We start from the raw sequence: 18,352 nt of genomic DNA, 5'->3' as shown, positions 1-18,352 counted from the left end.
ATGACTGGTACCAACATGCAGAAATGATATTTTTTCCTTCTTATGCCAAGTATTTCTTTGTAATAAGAATAAATAGCTTTTATTTACTTTTTTCCCCAATATCCAGACTTCAAGGAGAAGGAATAAATAGCTTTTAATCAATTAATAGTATCAAATCATTAAATAAATACATAACTTTGCTTATTAACTTCTTAGATTTTCCTGAAATTAAAAAGGAAATTTAAAAATTACTTGAAACAAATGAAAATGGAAACACAATGTATCAAAACCTACGGGTTATAGCAAAACCAGAACTAGGCGAGAAGTTTTTTAACAATAAATACCTACACCCAAAAGGTAGAAAGGTTTCAAATAAACAGCGTAACAATGCATCTCAAGGGACTAAAAAAGCAAAAGCAAACCAAACTCAAAATTTGTAGGAAGAAAGAAATAATAAAAGATCAGGAAGAAATAAATTAAATTGAAACTAACTAACACAAAAGATGAAACAAAAAGTGGGCTTTTTTGTTTTTGATTTTGAGACAGAGTTTTGCTCTTGTTACCCAGGCTGGAGTGCAATGGCGTGATCTCGGCTCACTGCAACTTCCGCCTCGTGGGTTCAGGCAAGTCTCCTGCCTCAGCCTCCTGAGTAGCTGGGATTACAGGCACGCGCCACCATGACCAGCTAATTTTTTGTATTTTTAGTAGAGACGGGTTTTCACCATGTTGACCAGGATGGTCTCGATCTCTTGACCTTGTGATCTACCCGCCTTGGCCTCCCAAAGTGCTGGGATTACAGGCGTGAGCCACTGCGCCTGGCCCCACAAAAAGTTGGTTTTTAAAAAAGAAATAACAATAAACAAAATAGACAAAAAGTTGGTTTTTAAAAAAGAAATAATAATAAACAAAATAGACAAACCTTTTAGCTAGAGTGAGAAAAAGAGAAAACACTCAGATAAAATCAGAAACGAAAATGGAAATGTAACAACTGACCCCACAGAAATACAAGGGATCATTAGAGATTATTGTGAACTACTCTATGCTAACAAATTAGAAAACCTAGAAGAAATGGATACATTTCCAAACATAAACAACCTACCAAGATTGAACCATGAAGAAACAGAAAACCTCAACAAACCAATTTAAGTAACAAGATTGAAGCAGTAATAAAAAGTCTCTCATCAAAGAAAAGCCCAAGACTGCATGAATTCACTGCTAAATTCTACCAACCCATATTTAAAAGAATTCATACCAATTCTACTCAAACTATTTAAGAAAAATGAAAAGGAGAGAATACTTCCAAACTCATCCTATGAGATCAGCGTTACCCTGATGCCAAAACCAGATAAGAACACACACACAAAAAGAGAAAACTGCAGGCCAGTATCTCTGATGAAGATAGACACAAAAATCTCAACTAAATACCAGCAAACCAAATCCAATAGCACATTAAAAATATAATTAATCAAAATCAAGTGGGACTCATCTCAGGATGCAAGGATGATCCAACACACACAAATCAATAAATGTAATACATTTATTGATACATTGTTATTAATACACTGACAGAATTTACAACAAAACTCATATGATCATTGTAGATGCTAAAAAAACATTCAACAAAATTCAACATCCCTTTATAATAAATACTTTAAATAAACAGGCTACAGAAGGAACATACCTCAAAATAATAAAGGCCAAAAATGATAAACCCACAGCTAACATCATACTGAAAAAGGTAAAACTGAAAACCGTTCCTCTAAAATCTGGAATAAGACAAAGATGCCAACTGTCACCACTGTTATTCTTCATAGTACTAGAAGTCCTATCCAAAGCAATTAAGCAAGAGAAAGAAATAAAAGTCATCCAAGTTGGAAAGGAAGAAATCAAATTATTCTTGTTCTCAGAGGACACAGTATATTTAGAAAAATTTAAACACTCCACCAAAAAGCTGTTAGAATTGACAAACAAATTCAGTAAAGTTGCAGGTACAAGATCAACTTACAAAAATCAGCAGCATTTATAAATGCCACCAAAGAACAAACTGAAAAAAGAAATCAATCCTATTTATACAAGCTACAAAGAATATATAATACCTAGGAATAAATTTAAGGAAGTGAAAGATCTGTACAAGGAAATGAGGATAAAGACCAAATATATACTTTATAATATTACAGTCCTACATTTTCTTTATCTGTTAATTTGTTGATGTGTACTTAGGTTGATTCCATATTTTGGCTATTGTGAATAGTGCTATAATAAACAAAGGAGTGCAGATATCTCTTCAATACATTATATTTTTTTCTTTTGGATATATATCCAGCAATGGGATATATTGGGGTAGTTCTATATCTGTTTTCTTTTTAAGAATCTCCATACTGTTCTTCATATTGGCTGTACTAGTTTACATCCTTCAAATGTAAATCAGGGACTGCGCCCCGACTCTGTGGGACCTGACGCTATCTTCAGGTGGACATTGTCGGAACCGAATTAGAGGACACCCAGCTGGTATCTGGCAGAACTGCTTGCTTGTCTCGTGTGTGGAGAAAAAAAACCCCACACATTTGTTCACAGAAGTCTTCTGTGTTGCTTGTTGTTGAGTGAGAAAACAGGAAAAACCCTCTGAGTTTTCTGTTGGTTTTGTTTTCCACTCACAGATAGTACATATACACAATGGAATACTATTCAGCCATAAAACAGAATGGAGACCTGTTATATGCAGCAACATAAATCATGCCACTGCACTCCAGCCTGGTGACAGAGTAAGATTCTGTCTTAAATTTTTTTTTAAAAAGAGGGAGGTTGGTTAACGGGCACGAAAATACTCTTAGATAGAATGTTGCTCATTCTATCGCCCAAAGTGCGATAGCACAATAAGGTGAGCATAGGTAACAAGAATGTACTCTGTAGTTCAAAACAGCTATAAATGAAGCATGGGAATGTTCCCAATATAAGGAAGGAATAAATGTTCAAGGTAATGGATATTCCAATTACCCTGATTTGATCATTGCACATTGCATATGTGTATCAAAATAACACATGAACCCCCAAAATGTGTACCACTATATTATGTCCCAGTAAAAACAATCCTGACATTCTAAGTTTTTATTTCAGGCCCCAGACTCCCTGGAACCAGTTCAATTATTCCCATACCCTCACCCTTGCCTTTTCACAGTGGCTACTGCCCACTGTTCATCTTGTTAATAGAGAAATCAGCAGGTGTAAAGAAGAGAGGTAAGGGTCTTTGGAATATGTTTGAGACTTTCTCTGTGTTAAAAAAGAAACTGGAAAAGAAAATTCTGGCATAAAAGATAGAGGGAGTAGCCTGAAACCTTTCAAATGTGTAAATATTTAAATTAAAATTAAAAACTCACAGATTTTTATTTTCCAAAGTAACTGAGCCCTTTTCCTACCTGTCAGGAGGGCATCTGTAAACACTTGCCTTAGGTCAGAGACCATCTCCCTTTCGCTGGAAAGGCCAGGGAGTAAATGTGTAGGCTTTGCAGGCCAGATACATCCATGGCACATATTGTTTGTTGTAAAATTGTCATAAAACTATAAAAACCATTCTTAGCTCTGGGCCATATAAAAACGGTCTCAACAAAAAAGGAAAAAACAAAACAAAACAAACAAAAACAGGCCTTTGGGCAGATTTGGCTCACAGGCCATGATTTGCTGGTCTCTGGCTTAAGGTCCAGAGAGAAAGCATGAGACAGAGTTGGGAAAAATGGATTTTAACCTGAACCTGTTCCCTTAGTCAAGCCTTCACCTCTGTTTGGACTGGGACATTTCTAAGGCTCATTCAATGATTATGTGACTGTCCCCAGATGACCTAACTAAGCAAATCTACCGTTGCCAAGCATGAGTCCTGTCTTCATCCAAATTGCCTCTGTATCACTTCAGCATTAGGTCTCCTATGTGTCCCCGCTGCTCCAAGTTGAGTATCATCTTCCCACTACCGTTTCTCCAGGAAATCCTCCAAGGGACAGTAGCCTCAAGAAGCCAAATGAGTGAGGGAGGACAGAGCCTGGAAGAACGACGTTACGTATGAAGAAACAAGGCAATCCAAAAGAAATAAACCCACCAACCTGAGACAGGTCTTTCTTCTTCTTACAGTTGGTGCCTCCAATGAAGACCATGTTGGGCATGACCGGCCTGGGATACTCAAGTACAAAGTCATATCTTAAAAGCCAAATAGAGACCTTCTGATATAACGTAACTAAGTGCACATCTCTCTTGAGGACAGCTGATGCAATATCTTCATACTTTGAAAACAGACAATAAAATAGATAGGGCTCCAACAAATTAACGAGGAAGTTGGCCACTCGTTGGGGAAAAGTCATGTGGTCTGAAAACCTTGTGTAGCACCTGGGAATATAGGACACAGGGCTTGGGCTTCTGCTGAATGCATGCTCCAGTGAACATGGAAAACCCCTGAAGAGGTACACAGAGGGTAGGCCTAAGTACTCAGCCAGGATCACCCCACAGGGTAAGGCTGGGTCTGTGAAAAGAGCATCGAACTTGCTCTCCTTGAGGAAGTTCAGGGTGTCCTGGTCCTGCAGGAGGCTCTGGCAGTTGATGAAGTACATGCCAACAACAATCATGTTATTCCTGTACTCAGTCTGGGGAGAAGTCAAGAATGATCGCTCGGCAAAGTGACTGTTTCCAAATGATTGGTAACGGTTCTCCATCTCTTCTTGGTCATACGGCACTGGATAGATTTTTCTTGTGTAGTATTTGGATTCTTTCAAAAGCAAATTGACTTCGGGCACCACCACCACAATGTCATGCCCCCGGTCACTGAGAACCTCAACTATATCCCTCATACTAAGCCAGTGGCTTCCATCCTGAGGGACCACCAGCAGCTTGTCACCTACAACCATGCCCCAAAGTGCTAAGAAGAAAACCCCTGCAGAAACTCTCTGAAGTGCACGAAGAAGGCAGGCCATCCTGGAAAGAGTTAAAGTAACAAGAGTAATAGAGTTTAAATGCTCCAAACCACAGAGCCCCTCGCTATTTTCCCTAAACTAACCACTGCTTTTCACAGGCCCTGTATACCTCTCCTTTGCTCTGAATTTTGCCCTTTAATATGTAAAGAACCCAAATTAATATTTAACCATTTTAAGCACACAGTTAATGTGAACCAACTATACGCTGTATCAGCTTTCACCTGAGCTTCTGGGTTTTTCTCATCATCTCCACCAGTCTGCCTCTCCCTCTCTGAAAAGTTATAGCAATACTTTGAAGATAACTTGAAGAGACCCCTGGGGACCTTCTGCCAATTCTCTATCCTGAACTTGCTGGATTTCTCATCATCGATGTTGTCTGTCATGTTCACGATGTGTGGGGATTTTCTTCCACACAGACCTGTTGTCTAACACCAGCTGGGTATTCTACAATTCAATTTAATTCTGACACTAACCAGAGTTAGCACAGACCTGACAGGTTAAGGACTGAGTCCTACAAGACTGCTCCCACTTCACACATCGATTGCAAGTAGTAGGTTTCCAGGTTACCCACAACTTCTGTATGACTTGGCAAAAATCAGAGGTTCACACACCCTATTTCTTGGAGTCAATCATTTGCTAGGACAGCTCATAGAACTGAAGAAAACAGTTTACTTACTAGGCTTGGCTTATTACAAAAGATACTGCAAACAACACAGATAAATAGCCTGAAGAAAAAGTACAATGAACAAGATGGGGGGTGGGGCCATGGAGCCCCATCTGCCATCTCTGGATGCCCAACCCTCCACACCTTCGGCAACCTGGAAGCTCTCCGAACCCTGTCCTTTGAGTTTTTATGTAGGCTTCCTTATATAGTAGGCATGACTGATTAGATCATTGCCCATCACTGATAAAATCAATCCTCAGTCCCTCTCTCCTTTTTTCCCCTCTAATCACAAGGGTTTTCTTCCCTGGCAACCAGCCCTCATCCTTAGAGACTTTTCACCTCCTTTACATAAACTTAGGAGTGATAGAAAGGGATCTGTTTTGAATAACAAAAAGTTCCCTGTTCACCTTTATCACTGCCACCACTTATGGTTTTAGGAGCTCTGGCCAGGAAACAAAGACAAACATATATATTTCTTATCATATATCATAATACCACGACATTCAAACTGTTACTTGCCTTTAGGAAATTACTATTTGAGAAGTGTAAGTCTAGCCAGTACGTGGTGAGAGTCCTAGAGCAGGAGTCAGAATGGCTGGTATCTGCTTCCGGCCCAGCCTCCCATCATCCAGGAAAGCTACTCCTCTCCTGAGCTTCAGGTTTCTCAACTGAGGCCCAGAAAGGGAGGATCACACTGGCCCTGCCTGCTAATCACAATGCTAAGGGCGGTCCCAGAACAAGATCCGTGTAGAGACTAGGTTGTTCCAGTGAGAGGTGGTGCCTAGAAATACTGGAACAGACTCGCCCAGAGCTAGTCACGCACAACTGGCTGGCACGCGAGGTCCTGTTCTCACCCACAAGTTTGGCACTGGAGGTGTTCTGGGGCCCAGAAAGGGAGAAGAAACTGGAGCAACATGATTGGAGGGGCCACTCCAAGCACAGGGCTGGCCCCCCAGAGGAACAAAGCCAGGATGCAAATTCATTGTTCAAGGCATGCAAAGACTCAGCTCAATCCAAGCTGGGAGCAGCTTCCCAAGAGAATTGCCAGCTTAAAATACTCAAAGTCATGCGGGTGGTGGCATCTTGCTTTGGCAATAAGATTCCAGGAAGGTTGCAAAGGGAACACAGCTCAGGCCCACCTTCTTGAGCAGGCAGACATTAGGCAGGTTTCCTTCCAACAACAGTTCATTTAGAGGACGAATGGCTTACGCAAGCATGTAGGAATAGCAGGATCAAGAGATGCTACAAACTTCACATTTTTTATACTAGACCTCCATTCTGCTGTGGACCTTGGTCTGGACCCTTCCAAGCAGAGCTTTGCTCTGAAAATCCTATGGCTCATCTGTGGGTCCTGTTCTTATTCCCAGTAGTCCCTACAGAACATAAGTTGGAAGAAGGAGCTACAGAAAAGAAACTAACATCACTATGCATACCAGCCCCTGAATACATAACACAGGAGGTTATTAGAAAATATTCTTCTTTCTCCTGTGAGCTTTGACTATACTAAGAATGGTGTGTGTGTCTGCACTGGACACTAGCCAGAGGAATCTGGCACGTCTGTTAGTCACAATGATGACCCCTAAAGAGTAGCTCCACTGGAGACCCAGGCCTTCCCTGGTTGGTGCTATGGAAGTCAAGGTGTCATCAGGCATCACCTGAGTATCCGGGCAAAGGCAGACTTTTTCTCAGGGCTGCAGACTGAATGACTCAGGCTTAGGGCATATAACAGTGGAGTGAAAGAAGTAGATCCTGGGATAAAACAATCTCTGTGGGCAACAGCAGATTTCCCAAAACGTAAATGGAGGAGATCCGGCATTTTGAGTACAGGCAAGAGCCAAAGATGTGCATAAAGGTAATTTCATGTTGGGAATAGGAAGGTCTGGGAAGGTGGACCCTATGGAGAGGTTTGCTTCTTAGGTGCTCACTTTCAGACCCTTGTACAATCTATGACTCACAAGTAACGGAGCCAGGACCTACCTGCAGGATTTCAAAGGACCTGCAAAATGTTTGAGACTTGAAAAAAGGAATTTGCTGAATCTAGAATACTAAAATGGCAAAATCGAATTTATGAATGTTCTATGAAATGGCTATAAAAACATAACTACATGTCAATGAATCCACCACAGTTTAGCTCACCAAGTTACATACATAGACAGTATATGTGACATGGGATGCGGGGGCAATTTAATCTACTTGATAGGCTGTGAGGAGGGGCTGCAGAAGTCAGAATGCTCTGGGCCCAGATCTTGGGACAGGTACAAATAGTGAGATGACAGAGGAGTCCCTTTTAGGGGCTTGTGGGCTCCTCCAAGCATGGAAATGAAGGAAAATCTTGAGGACTTCTGAAGCAAATTCCAGGCACCTACCTGGTCCTGAGAAGTAAATAAGCCACTTGATAAGCAAGAAGGTAATAGTAGCCTAAAACAATAGCCAAGGAAGTTAGAGTCCAGCGATGTTTGGTTCCCTATAGAAACTAAAGATAGCATCTTAACATATGTCCCTGAGTTGTTTTTCAGAAATCTGGACCCCCACCAAATGAATCCATTGGCAGGTAGAACTGGGATAAGGAGAACCGAGGACTGAATTCTGACAGCCATTCTTCGTTCCATATTTCTTCCTGAAGGGCCTGGAGGAAGTCACACTTATGAACCAGAGCTAACATTCTTTTCTGCTAACCCCACATTTTAAACCAAGCTTCTCTTCTTTAGTTAACTGCAAATCAGAAAATCTCTGAATTCATCCAGGACCTGTAAGCCCTCACTTCTCATGACCAAACCAATGTATAACCTCTGTGTATTGATTTGCAATTTCTTCTTGTAACTTGTTTACCTAAAATTTATACTTGCCCTTAAAAACCCTTGCTTGCAAGCCATCAGAGAGGTTGGGTCTTAAGTATAGGCCTCCCAATACACCTTCCTTGGTGCTCTGCATGTAAATTCCTTCCTTTCTCCCATTGCAAGCCTCAGTGTGGATGTTTGACCTTACTGTGCCAGATGAGTGGACCCCAGTTTAGTTTAGTGTGGTAACAACAGTCAAGTCTGAATCACTCACAGATGGGCTAGGGAAGTGTGGGTAAGGATGGCTTGCCCAGTCAGACAGCTCCAGGGGCATCTGTCCTAGTAGGAGCTAAGGTGTTTACAACTTCCTTTGGGGGCTTGTCACAATGTGAGTTGTGGTTCCAGGAGCAGTGGAGGGGGCACAGGCCACAAAGTAAGCCATGACAAAGGGATTATTCAGTAGAGACATAAAGTAGGATTTCCACTTGCCCATGTTTATGAAGAGACCGTGGGACACAGGGATGAAGGAAAGAACATGCCATGGTTCCAAACATTTGGCTTCATGCTGTATCTGTCATCTTCCCTGCTTGGCACACCATCCCCCCAACTTCTCCCAAGATTGCCACTCCTCACCCTGCTGATCACCCCTGATGATCAGCTCTCTTTACAACCTTTACTTTTCTTTTTCTTTTCAATTTTACTTTAGGTTCTGGGGTGCATGTGCAGGCCATGCAGGGTTGTTCCATAGGTGCATACTACATCCGGCATTTCTCCCCATGTTATCCCTCCCCACCCTTCCCACCGCCCGCTGTCCCTCCCCTAGTCCCTCACAACTGTCCCCAGTGCATGATGCTCCTCTCCCTGTATGTTTCACAGTTTGTAACTGATCAACGCCTTCCTCTCTATTAGAATGGCAAAGCCATGTTCATTTGATTATGGTCACATCCCGGTCACACAAAGACTGTCAATAGATATTTGTTCAATGAATGACCTTTAAAGTTTTTTAAAAAGAGCCAGCGGCATGTTATTCTGTAACACCAACAAAAAAGAGACCAACTCATGTCTGCTGAAGGATTAGAGACCATGGGATGTAAGTCAAACCCACTCTGGGCACATTTCACTCCGTGTGACATTCCCAAAAGGCCAGAGATAGGACATTTCCCAAGAAGTTTCCTGTCAACACAGGGAGGCAGTCAGGTGTAGAGATGTAGGCACATTGTCTCTAAAATCAGAACATCAGGGATGATCGTATACAGATGTCCACAGTAACATTATTTTTCTGTGAAATAATGTTGAATAGGGGAACAATCCACATTTCCACCAACTGATGAACGAATAAACAAAATGTAGTAAACCCATACAATGGAATATTCAGTCATAAAAAGGAATGAAATATGGATACGCCATGAAATTAAGTGAAAGAAGCCAGTCATAAAGGCTTCCATTTCCATGAAATGCCCAGAATAGGCAAATCCATACAGACAGAAAATAAATTAATGCTGAGGGCTAGAAGAAAGGGGAGAAATGAGGAGTGACTGTCAATGGGCATGGGGTTTCTTCTTGGAGTGAGAAAAATGATCTGGAATTAGATATTGGTGATAGTTGATTACATCTGAGAACACATGGAAAACCACTGAATTTTATGATGCATGAATTATGTATCCATTTTTAAATTTTATTTATTTATTTATTGAGACAAGGTCTTAGTCTATCACCCAGGCTTGAGTGCAGTGGAATGATCATGGCTCACTGCAGCCTTATTCTCCCAGGCACTGATCCTCTCAACTCAGTCTCCTGAGTAGCTGGGACACCACAGCATGTGCCACCAGGCCCAGCTAATTATTAAAAAATTATTTGTAAAGGCAAAGTCTCCCTATGTTATCCAGGCTGGTCTCAAACTCCTGGGCTTAAGTGATCTTCCTGCCTTGGTCTCCTAAAGTGCTGAGATTACATGTGTGAGCCACCACACTCAGCCTTCTTCTTCTTCTTTTTTTTTTTCCAAAGAATGTATGGGCTTGAATCCTAGCTCCCCCACTTACTTGAGGCATAACCTTGGGAAAGTCACTTAACCCCTCTGTGCCTCAGTTTCATCATCTGCAAAATAAGTCTACCAATAATGCCAACCTGCATGTTAAGTACTTATGGTAGCACCTGGTACATGGTAAGCCTCCAATATATATTAGTTTTCATTATATTTAATTTGCAAATTCTCCCTAAGGGGACAATCCACTCATCTGAAAGTTAAATCATTCATGGGAAACTTGCATCAAGAAGACAATATTGATATCTCGCCATGTTGTTTTAAAGAGAATCTGGATGCGTGGTTAAGATTATTAATCTCATGGAGGTTGGAAATAATTCTACTGGGAAATGCATATCACCCACCCGATTATGGCTATTGTTGATTCATTGCCACATACCAGGTATCGACATGCATCACCATATTTACTCTAGATAACACTGAGTTTTTACCCAAGTTTATGCAAGTGTCACAGCTGAAATACTTATGAAATCAGGCTTGGATGGCTCCAGGGTCCATGTGCTCAAATACTACATTGAATCACCTCCTAAAGTCCTCTAGTGTTGAAATCAAAACTTGGGGTACAACTTCCCTGCCTTGCTAATTAATTACTGACAGCTTCCCTGCATTAGTCAGCCAGTGGGATGCCCTCTCTTGTTGACCCCTCTGGGGCAGGAATCATGCAGAAAAAGTGACAGAAAGGAAAGACATAGGTGGGGAAGGAGATAGAAAGGAGAAATAAAGTAGGGAGGGAAAAGTGACAGAGGAGGTAGAAAGAGGAGAGCTGGAGTGTTGCACAAAATAAAGCCAGTGAGACTAGGGAAGGCGAGATTATGGGTGACCTTCATAGGTGGGAGGGTGCAGGCCAGAGGGCACCACAAGAATATCCTGAGTCGGCCAAAGAGGTGGTGTATCGTGTTTGATATCACATTATCAAGATAGATTGAAGGAGAGAGAGACAGTCAGTCAAGGAAAGCAGCAGTAATTCACACTTGACCTCTGACACCAGGGATTTCAGAAAGCCACAGAAAGGTTAGGCCCTAATGCAGGTGGAGGCTCCACCTGGGCTCACCTGTTCAGAAAGTTTCATAGGAAAAGAAAAAAAGGATGTTTCATGGACGAGCCTCCATCTCAAGCATGTGTGTGTTTATCTGCACACCTTAATAAGGGTGCCCACATGGGTTGTCTTCTCATTCTCTTGATAGTGTCCTTTAATATACAAAAGCTTTTCTGTAAAAACATTTTGATAAAGTCAAATTTATCTTTTTTTTTCTTGTTTTGGATTCTTGTACTTTTGGTATTTATGCTTCTTGTACAAGAAAATTTATGCTTCTTGTACAAGAAAAAAAATAATCTCAGAAACCATTTCCAAATCCAAGGTCACAAATATTTTCCCCAATGTTTTTTTTCTAAGAGTTTTACAGTTTTAGATTTTCTATTTAGGTCTTTGATCCATTTCAAGTAAATTGCATATGATACGAGGTAAGGGTGCAACTTCAACTTCGTTCTCTTGCACTTGGATATACAGTTGTCCCAGCGCCCTCTGTTGAAGACACTATTCTTTGCCATTTCAATGGTCTTGGCACCATGGTAAAAATCAAGGCAAAGGATGTATGGGATTAATTCTGGATTCTAATTCTATTCCATTGATCTACATGTAAAAGACTTTTTTTGAGACAATCAGGAGAAATTTAATTATGGATTGAAAATGAGATAATATTAATCTTTAATTATTGATTGTCTTAGGTATTGTGGCTATGAAACACATTTTTCTTACTTTTTATATTTAGTGAAGTATTTCATCATGAGACAACATCCCAAGACTTTCTTTTAAAAAAAACTGGTCAAAATTTTTCTTTAAAATGAAAGAAAAAAACAGAGAAATATGAAGAAGCCCAGCAAGATATTGAAAATTATTTAACCTGAGAATGGCTATATGGGTACATATGTTATGCTATAGTCTCTCCTTGGTATATGTTTAAAAACTTTGATAATATAAAGTTGAAATAATCTTGGAGGGAGGCCTTGGGCTTGCCCACTAACAGTCAAATTTGAATTTGGATCAAAAACAGAATGTGAGAGCAATGAGGAAAGCACAGGTCTTTTCTTGCTGTAGCCACACCCAGCCCCAATTCTCCAGAGCTGCTCTGGCCCTAGATGGTGTACACTGAGCTGAATTCTTTACAGATGGTTTCAATCATCAGTTCTGCTGGAATTCGCCAAAAAAATCAAGGAAAGTGAACATGATTTTCTTTTTTCCTCATTAAAACCATTTTAAGGCGAGGCGTGGTGGCTCATGCCTGTAATCTCAACACTTTGAAAGGCTGAGGCGGGGCAGATCCCTTGAGGTCAGGAGTCGGAGACCAGCCTGGCAACATGGTGAAGAACTGTTTTAATGTTCTCCTGAGTGATGATCTACCATCCTTGTTAAAGTATTTAATTACATCACTCAATGAGATTTGGTTATAGGAAAACTTCCAGAAAAACATCTCCTATGTAGGGCCTAAGACATTGCACACAAACACACTTGCACATACAGACATATACATGCACAACCACAACACACATACACTCTATCATCAAGCAACGCTTTCTCTTCATCAGACAGATGAAATGCGAACTATGAATCCTGTTGTCCAGCAAGGTACAAAAAAACTGTATGCTTTTCCAAGACACACCCTGCCCATATGAAACAAGGAAGGAACACCATGCAGTGTCCATAGGTCTTTCGATGACAATTCACTTTTGTGGTTGAGCCATATCCAAGGCTCTTTGCCAAAGGGCCCTCTTTATGATCTGAATTCTTCTTTGATAATTATGTTTGTTTTATATTTATAAATAAATACATTAATACATAACCTTCCACATCTATAAATTCTATCTCATATATATTCCTTAAAGGTATGTAAATGTATATACTTTATACACCATTGAAGATATACACATAATCAAAATACATAAAACTATATACAAAGTTCAATGCTTCATATTTTATAGCTCTCTCTGTCATATACCATTAAAGGTGGTATAAAATCATATATAGATTTCTGTATCTCTAAAGCCATTTGGGTGACCCTTTGAGCCACGACAAGCTCAGTGTGGGTTCAGAAATCGGCCGGCCACACCCTTGGCTAGAGGGCGAGGCTGCAGGCAATACCTGAGTAGTGGCTGGTGCTGTAATTGATGGAGGGTAAGAAGGGGAGAGTCACTTTGACAAGTCTATCCTTAGCGTCCTACAACTTGAATCTCCTTGCCTGGTCTTGCCAAGAGCTGAAAGTCATGTTTCATTTGAAAGGCCTACAACAGTAGTCTTCCTGCTTTTTAGAAAAAGCATTAATTCACTTTCCCGTGAGTTGGCTGAACAGTCTCTCTTTCACCAAACATCTGCCAATATGTGAGAGAATATGACTGTGTTACAAAGTCTACTGAACCTTATAAGAAGCCAGAACAATAGATAAAAATGTTTACTCCATCCTTAATAAAATAATATACTGAGATTAGATACCAGGTGTTTCACCTGGATTTAGCAACTATGCATTTGCCGAGAATCTTACTCTTGTATTTGTCAAGACTTATTCAATTGCAATCCTACTTAAAACTGGCTAGACCAAAAATATTACCCAATAATGTTTTGGAACTATATGCTCCACCAAAATAAGCGGTATAAATAGCAGGGGAGGGAATAATTTGCAGATGATATTGCATACTTAATATATCTTCCATACTAATACGAGAGGTTAGTAATATGGCTACGTACAAGATTAATGTGTAAAACTGAAAGCAGTACATTAATTACACATAGTCAATTCAAAAGAGAAATAGAAAAATTGCCCTGCACATAATGGTTTCAAAAATAATACAATGCAGAATATTAATAAGAAAAATAAAATACTTTAATAATGCACAAAATTTTATTTATGGACATAAAACAAAACCTGAATAAATAATGAGGGATGCGTATTTTTTAGTAGGAGATGTAATAGCAAAAGGATGCCAATCTTACTCATTTAATGAAAAGCAAGCAACCATACTCATAGGATGATACCCTAATGAGATAAAAGCAAAAATACGGAAACATATGAATGTAAAGAAAGTATACAAAAATGTTTATTATTGCTCATAAACCCAAAAACTAAAAAACACATAAATCTCTATCAATATTAATTGGTTGGAAAACTGCATTGCATCCAAAGTAAAGATACTATGTAATTATTAAAAGAACATGTCAAATCTGTATGCACTGACCTATAAAGATATCTTTAATTTATTGAGAGGTGAAAAATCTAATATAAAAAAACAGAGCCAGCATATTAGATTTTATATTAATAAAATAGAAGTGAGAATTTACCCTAAATATATGCACATACATACTATAATTTCAAAAAAGTTGAAAAGAATGCACACAAAACTGCTAAGAATATTTTCCTCTGGGGGTAGTATAGAATTGGCAAAGAAGGAAAGTTTCATTTTTTACTGTGGTTTTTGATATTTTGGCAAAAAGCATTTAGATTGCAGCCTAGATATGCTCTACAATTATATCAACTGCATACCCTTACATATCAACCAGAGCTGCTTTATACAATTTTCTACCCAATAATTAAGTGAATGGTGTACAAAATAATTCCTTAAACCAGAAAGAAATTCCAAACAGGACAAATGTAAATGACAACTTATAGTTCAATAAGAAATCTCCCTTTAATGCCCAAAGCCAGATTACTCTTACTATGCTAAAGGAGAGATGACTTACCTTAGGCAATGGCTTTCCCTGTTTGCAGTTGATACCACCAATGAAGACCATGTTGGGCATCACAGGTCTGGGATCATCCAAAACAAAGTCCGTTCGCAACAGCCAAACTGATGTGTGGCTGTACAGATCATATGCCGTGACAGGTGTCTGGAGAATTTCAGAGGCTGTTTCTAAGACATCTTTGAAAAAATAGTGGCAAAATAAATGTTCCTCTAAGTGCGCAATGTGGTTCCGTACTCTCTCCTTGAAAGTCATAGCATCTGAGAACCCTAAGATACCTCTGGGGACATAGGAAAGAGGAGCAGGGCACTGTGCACCTTCTTCAAGATAATGGCAAAATATCCCCCTGGTAAAGACCACAGAGGGGAGGGAGAAATATTTGGCAACAATTAAGCCACAGGCATCAAAAGGATCCAGAAACACCGCATCAAAAGAAGTCTCCTTTAAGTATTCTACTAATTTTTTGTCCTTAAACAAACTCTTACAATGTGAAAAAAATAAGTCAAAAATACTGCTGGATGAACTTGTTAACAGAGAAAATGCACCTCGTATTTGTCCTTTCCATTGAGCATTGGCAAAAACCATGAACTCCCGGTCCAGATCCTCCAGAGTGTATGAGGCTGAGTAAGTCTTCACTGTACAATTCAGTGAGCTTTCCAGTTGCCAACTTACCTCTGGCATAACTACAACCACCTCATGCCCCCTGAGGATAAGTTTCTCTACCACCGACCTCATGGTGAACCAGTGGCTCCCATCCATGGGCACTACCAGCAGCTTCCCTGCCTGGGTAAAGCCACAGGTTAGCAGCAGAAACATACATAGGGGAAGAGAACCAGTCCACTCTGCAGGAGCCATCAGAGAACTGCAGCCTAGAGCAAGTCAGCAGCTGGGATTCTAAGCTCCTGTAATATGGTAAGCGGAAGAAGTACAGATAGAACCTGCCCCCACAAGGAGGTGTGTACTCACCCATTCATTAAAAAAAAAAAATCATACTCACTGCCAATGATTTACTCATAATAACATGTAAGTAGCCTCTGCTGAGATAACTACTTGTATGTTTTCTAGAAAAGAGTAACTTATCGTCTTTGCCTTAGGGACAGATCATGCCCGATGCTGCAATGTGAGTTTAGAAACAAAATTATTAAGCAATGCTTTTGGCCTTGATGACACTGAAAAATAAAAAGGAAAGCAAATTTGAATTAAGCTAATAATTTTGTAATTTGTCACAAAGCACAATTTGCAAAGTTTACAGACAATTTTTATTTTGTCCTCTGCCCAGAAAGAAATTGGCATCTCATGTCTGACAGAAAGAGAGCAAGGCTCTTCGCACTGACCTCTTAACTGGAAGGAAACTATGGCTTGCCTGTGTCTTTGCAATACAGAGCTCACTTGTGTACTGCACAGATGCAGGTGAGCCACAATTGTGACACAGATGAGCCACAAGTGCCGCTTGTCTTTTTCATTTCCAAACTTTCTGAGGCCTCTGAAATGAAATGCTGAAATGACAACCTTGCCTCCACAGAGCCTTCCAGGGATTTGATGGAATGTGACTGTCACCTGTTTTAAATGGCTTTCCTGAGATATATTGCCTGTAGTGGTGAGTCACCGCCCTGTGCTGCCCAAGCACTCTGCTGAGCTGCCTCCCTCTGCCCAATCTGCTTCCACATTCTGAACAGAGCTATAGGCCTCTGCTGTGGGCCCACCCCAATCACTTTGGTGTCCATCATTAGGAATCTATGTATTATTCTCCACCATTCTACTGAGACTTTTTGTGGATAAGATTATATTTTCTTCCTGTTTTCATCCTCCTTCCACAGCAGCCATGCTTTGCCTTGCACAGAGGAAGTCCACAGGAGTTCTTGTTGCATTGGACTGAATTCCATTATGCAGATTTTTACAGGTGGCCTCAGTGGTGTGTGTCAGGTAACACCCCGAGGAGCATTTAGTGAGAGATTCGATAGCCAACCTCAGGGTATGATCCTTGTAGGAGCAGGAGATGGCTCCTTCCAGGAGACCATACCTGGTACTAGGCATTTGCTTAGTCATCCAACCTGCTCCCAAACCCAGCATCTCTAATTCAGTCTCTCAATCAGCAGTCATACGGAGCTTTAGAACTCATTACACACAGTTTTCTATGGAAAGGATTGTCAACACTATGGAAGAGAATCTGGATAGAGAATGTCATGAAAGTCCAGAATGATGTCACCACTGAAGATGCCATTGTTGTTATAGAAAAAGTTGTGAAAGCCACTGAGCCCCAAATAATACATTTCTTCTGGAGAAAACTGTGTCCAGATGTTGCGTATAACTTCACAGGATTTTTGACAGAACCAATCAAGGGAGTCATGAAAGAGATTATGGATACAGCAACAAAAATGTGGGGGATAAGGTGTTTCAAAATATGGATCTTGGAGAAATTCAAGAGCTAATAGACATCACACTCGTGGAATTGATAGAAGATGACCTGATGGAGATGAGTGCTTTCTAATCAGTACTTGATGAGGAAGAAGATGTAGAAGAAGCAATGCCAGAAAAAAAAATGGTCTTAGACAATACAAGCCTTATACAAAGGCTTCCAATTATTAAGATGCTTTCGACTTCTTTTACAACATGAACCCTTCTATGATATGAGCACTGAAACTAAAGCAAATGGAGAAGAAGGCATAGTACTGTATAAAAACCATTTTTAAATAAATCAAAGAGAAAAAACGAGACAGTAGTTGTGATGTATTTCCATAAGGTTACACCAAGTGCACCTGCCTCCCCTTCCATCTCCTCTACCTCTTCTGCCTTTGCCACCCTGAGACAGCAAGACCAATATCTACTCCTCCTCCTTCACAGCCCACTTAATAGAAGATGATGAGGATGGAGATTTTTATGATGATTCACTTTCACTTATACATATTCAACGTTTCTTTTAGATTCAGGAGTACATGTGCAGATTTGTTACCTGAGTATACTGTGCGATGCTGACACTTGGGGTATGATTGTTTCCATCACCCAAGTGCTAGACATAGTACCCAACAGTTTTTCAGCTGTTGCTCCCTCCCTCTCTCCATCAGTAGTCCACAGTGTCTACTGTTGCCATCTTTCTGCCCATGAGTATCCACTGTTTAGTTCCCACGTCTAAGAGAGAACACATGGTATTCGGTGTTCTGTGCCTGCATCAATGTTCGCAGGATAAGGACCTCCAGCTACATCCATGTTGTTACAAAT

At 40.3% G+C, this 18,352-nt stretch overlaps 2 protein-coding genes across 3 annotated transcripts in view; both read right to left on the bottom strand.

Annotated features, from left to right (window-relative positions):
• Window positions 1-6,262, bottom strand: part of LOC100405984 (UDP-glucuronosyltransferase 1A6) — a 61,638-nt gene extending 55,376 nt beyond the window's left edge. The window contains exons 1-2 of one of the 2 annotated variants that reach the window (XM_008999725.5): window positions 6,112-6,262; window positions 4,068-4,929 (exon numbers count right to left, since the gene is read on the bottom strand). In XM_008999725.5, the coding sequence (XP_008997973.1) occupies window positions 4,068-4,928 (861 nt within the window). In that variant the 5' untranslated portion in view covers window position 4,929; window positions 6,112-6,262. Of the gene's footprint in view, window positions 1-4,067; window positions 5,043-6,111 lie in introns of those variants that run through there. The other variant, XM_008999724.5, reaches the window with a different exon arrangement.
• A 7,314-nt stretch (window positions 6,263-13,576) lies between these two features.
• Window positions 13,577-16,017, bottom strand: LOC144576729 (UDP-glucuronosyltransferase 1A8-like). Its single transcript, XM_078328859.1, has 2 exons — window positions 15,137-16,017; window positions 13,577-13,773 (listed from the first exon to the last, which is right to left on the bottom strand). Exons 1-2 carry the CDS (start codon window positions 15,989-15,991, stop codon window positions 13,723-13,725), a joined length of 906 nt encoding a protein of 301 aa, XP_078184985.1. The 5' UTR covers window positions 15,992-16,017; the 3' UTR covers window positions 13,577-13,722.
• Window positions 16,018-18,352: the final 2,335 nt, after the last annotated feature.

This window comes from Callithrix jacchus, chromosome 6, assembly GCF_049354715.1.
Source record: "Callithrix jacchus isolate 240 chromosome 6, calJac240_pri, whole genome shotgun sequence".
Lineage (NCBI taxonomy): Eukaryota > Metazoa > Chordata > Mammalia > Primates > Cebidae > Callithrix > Callithrix jacchus.
Note: the sequence above shows the minus strand (reverse complement) of the source record. Positions and strands in the feature narration are given on the sequence as shown.

Coding starts and splice junctions, on each gene's coding strand:
- LOC144576729 (XM_078328859.1), bottom strand. CDS start 15,991: ATGGCTCCTGCAGAGTGGACTGGTTCTCTTCCCCTATGTATGTTTCTG. Junction 13,774..15,136: donor AGGGAAAGCCATTGCCTAAG/GTAAGTCATCTC, acceptor ACATATTGGCAG/ATGTTTGGTGAAAGAGAGAC.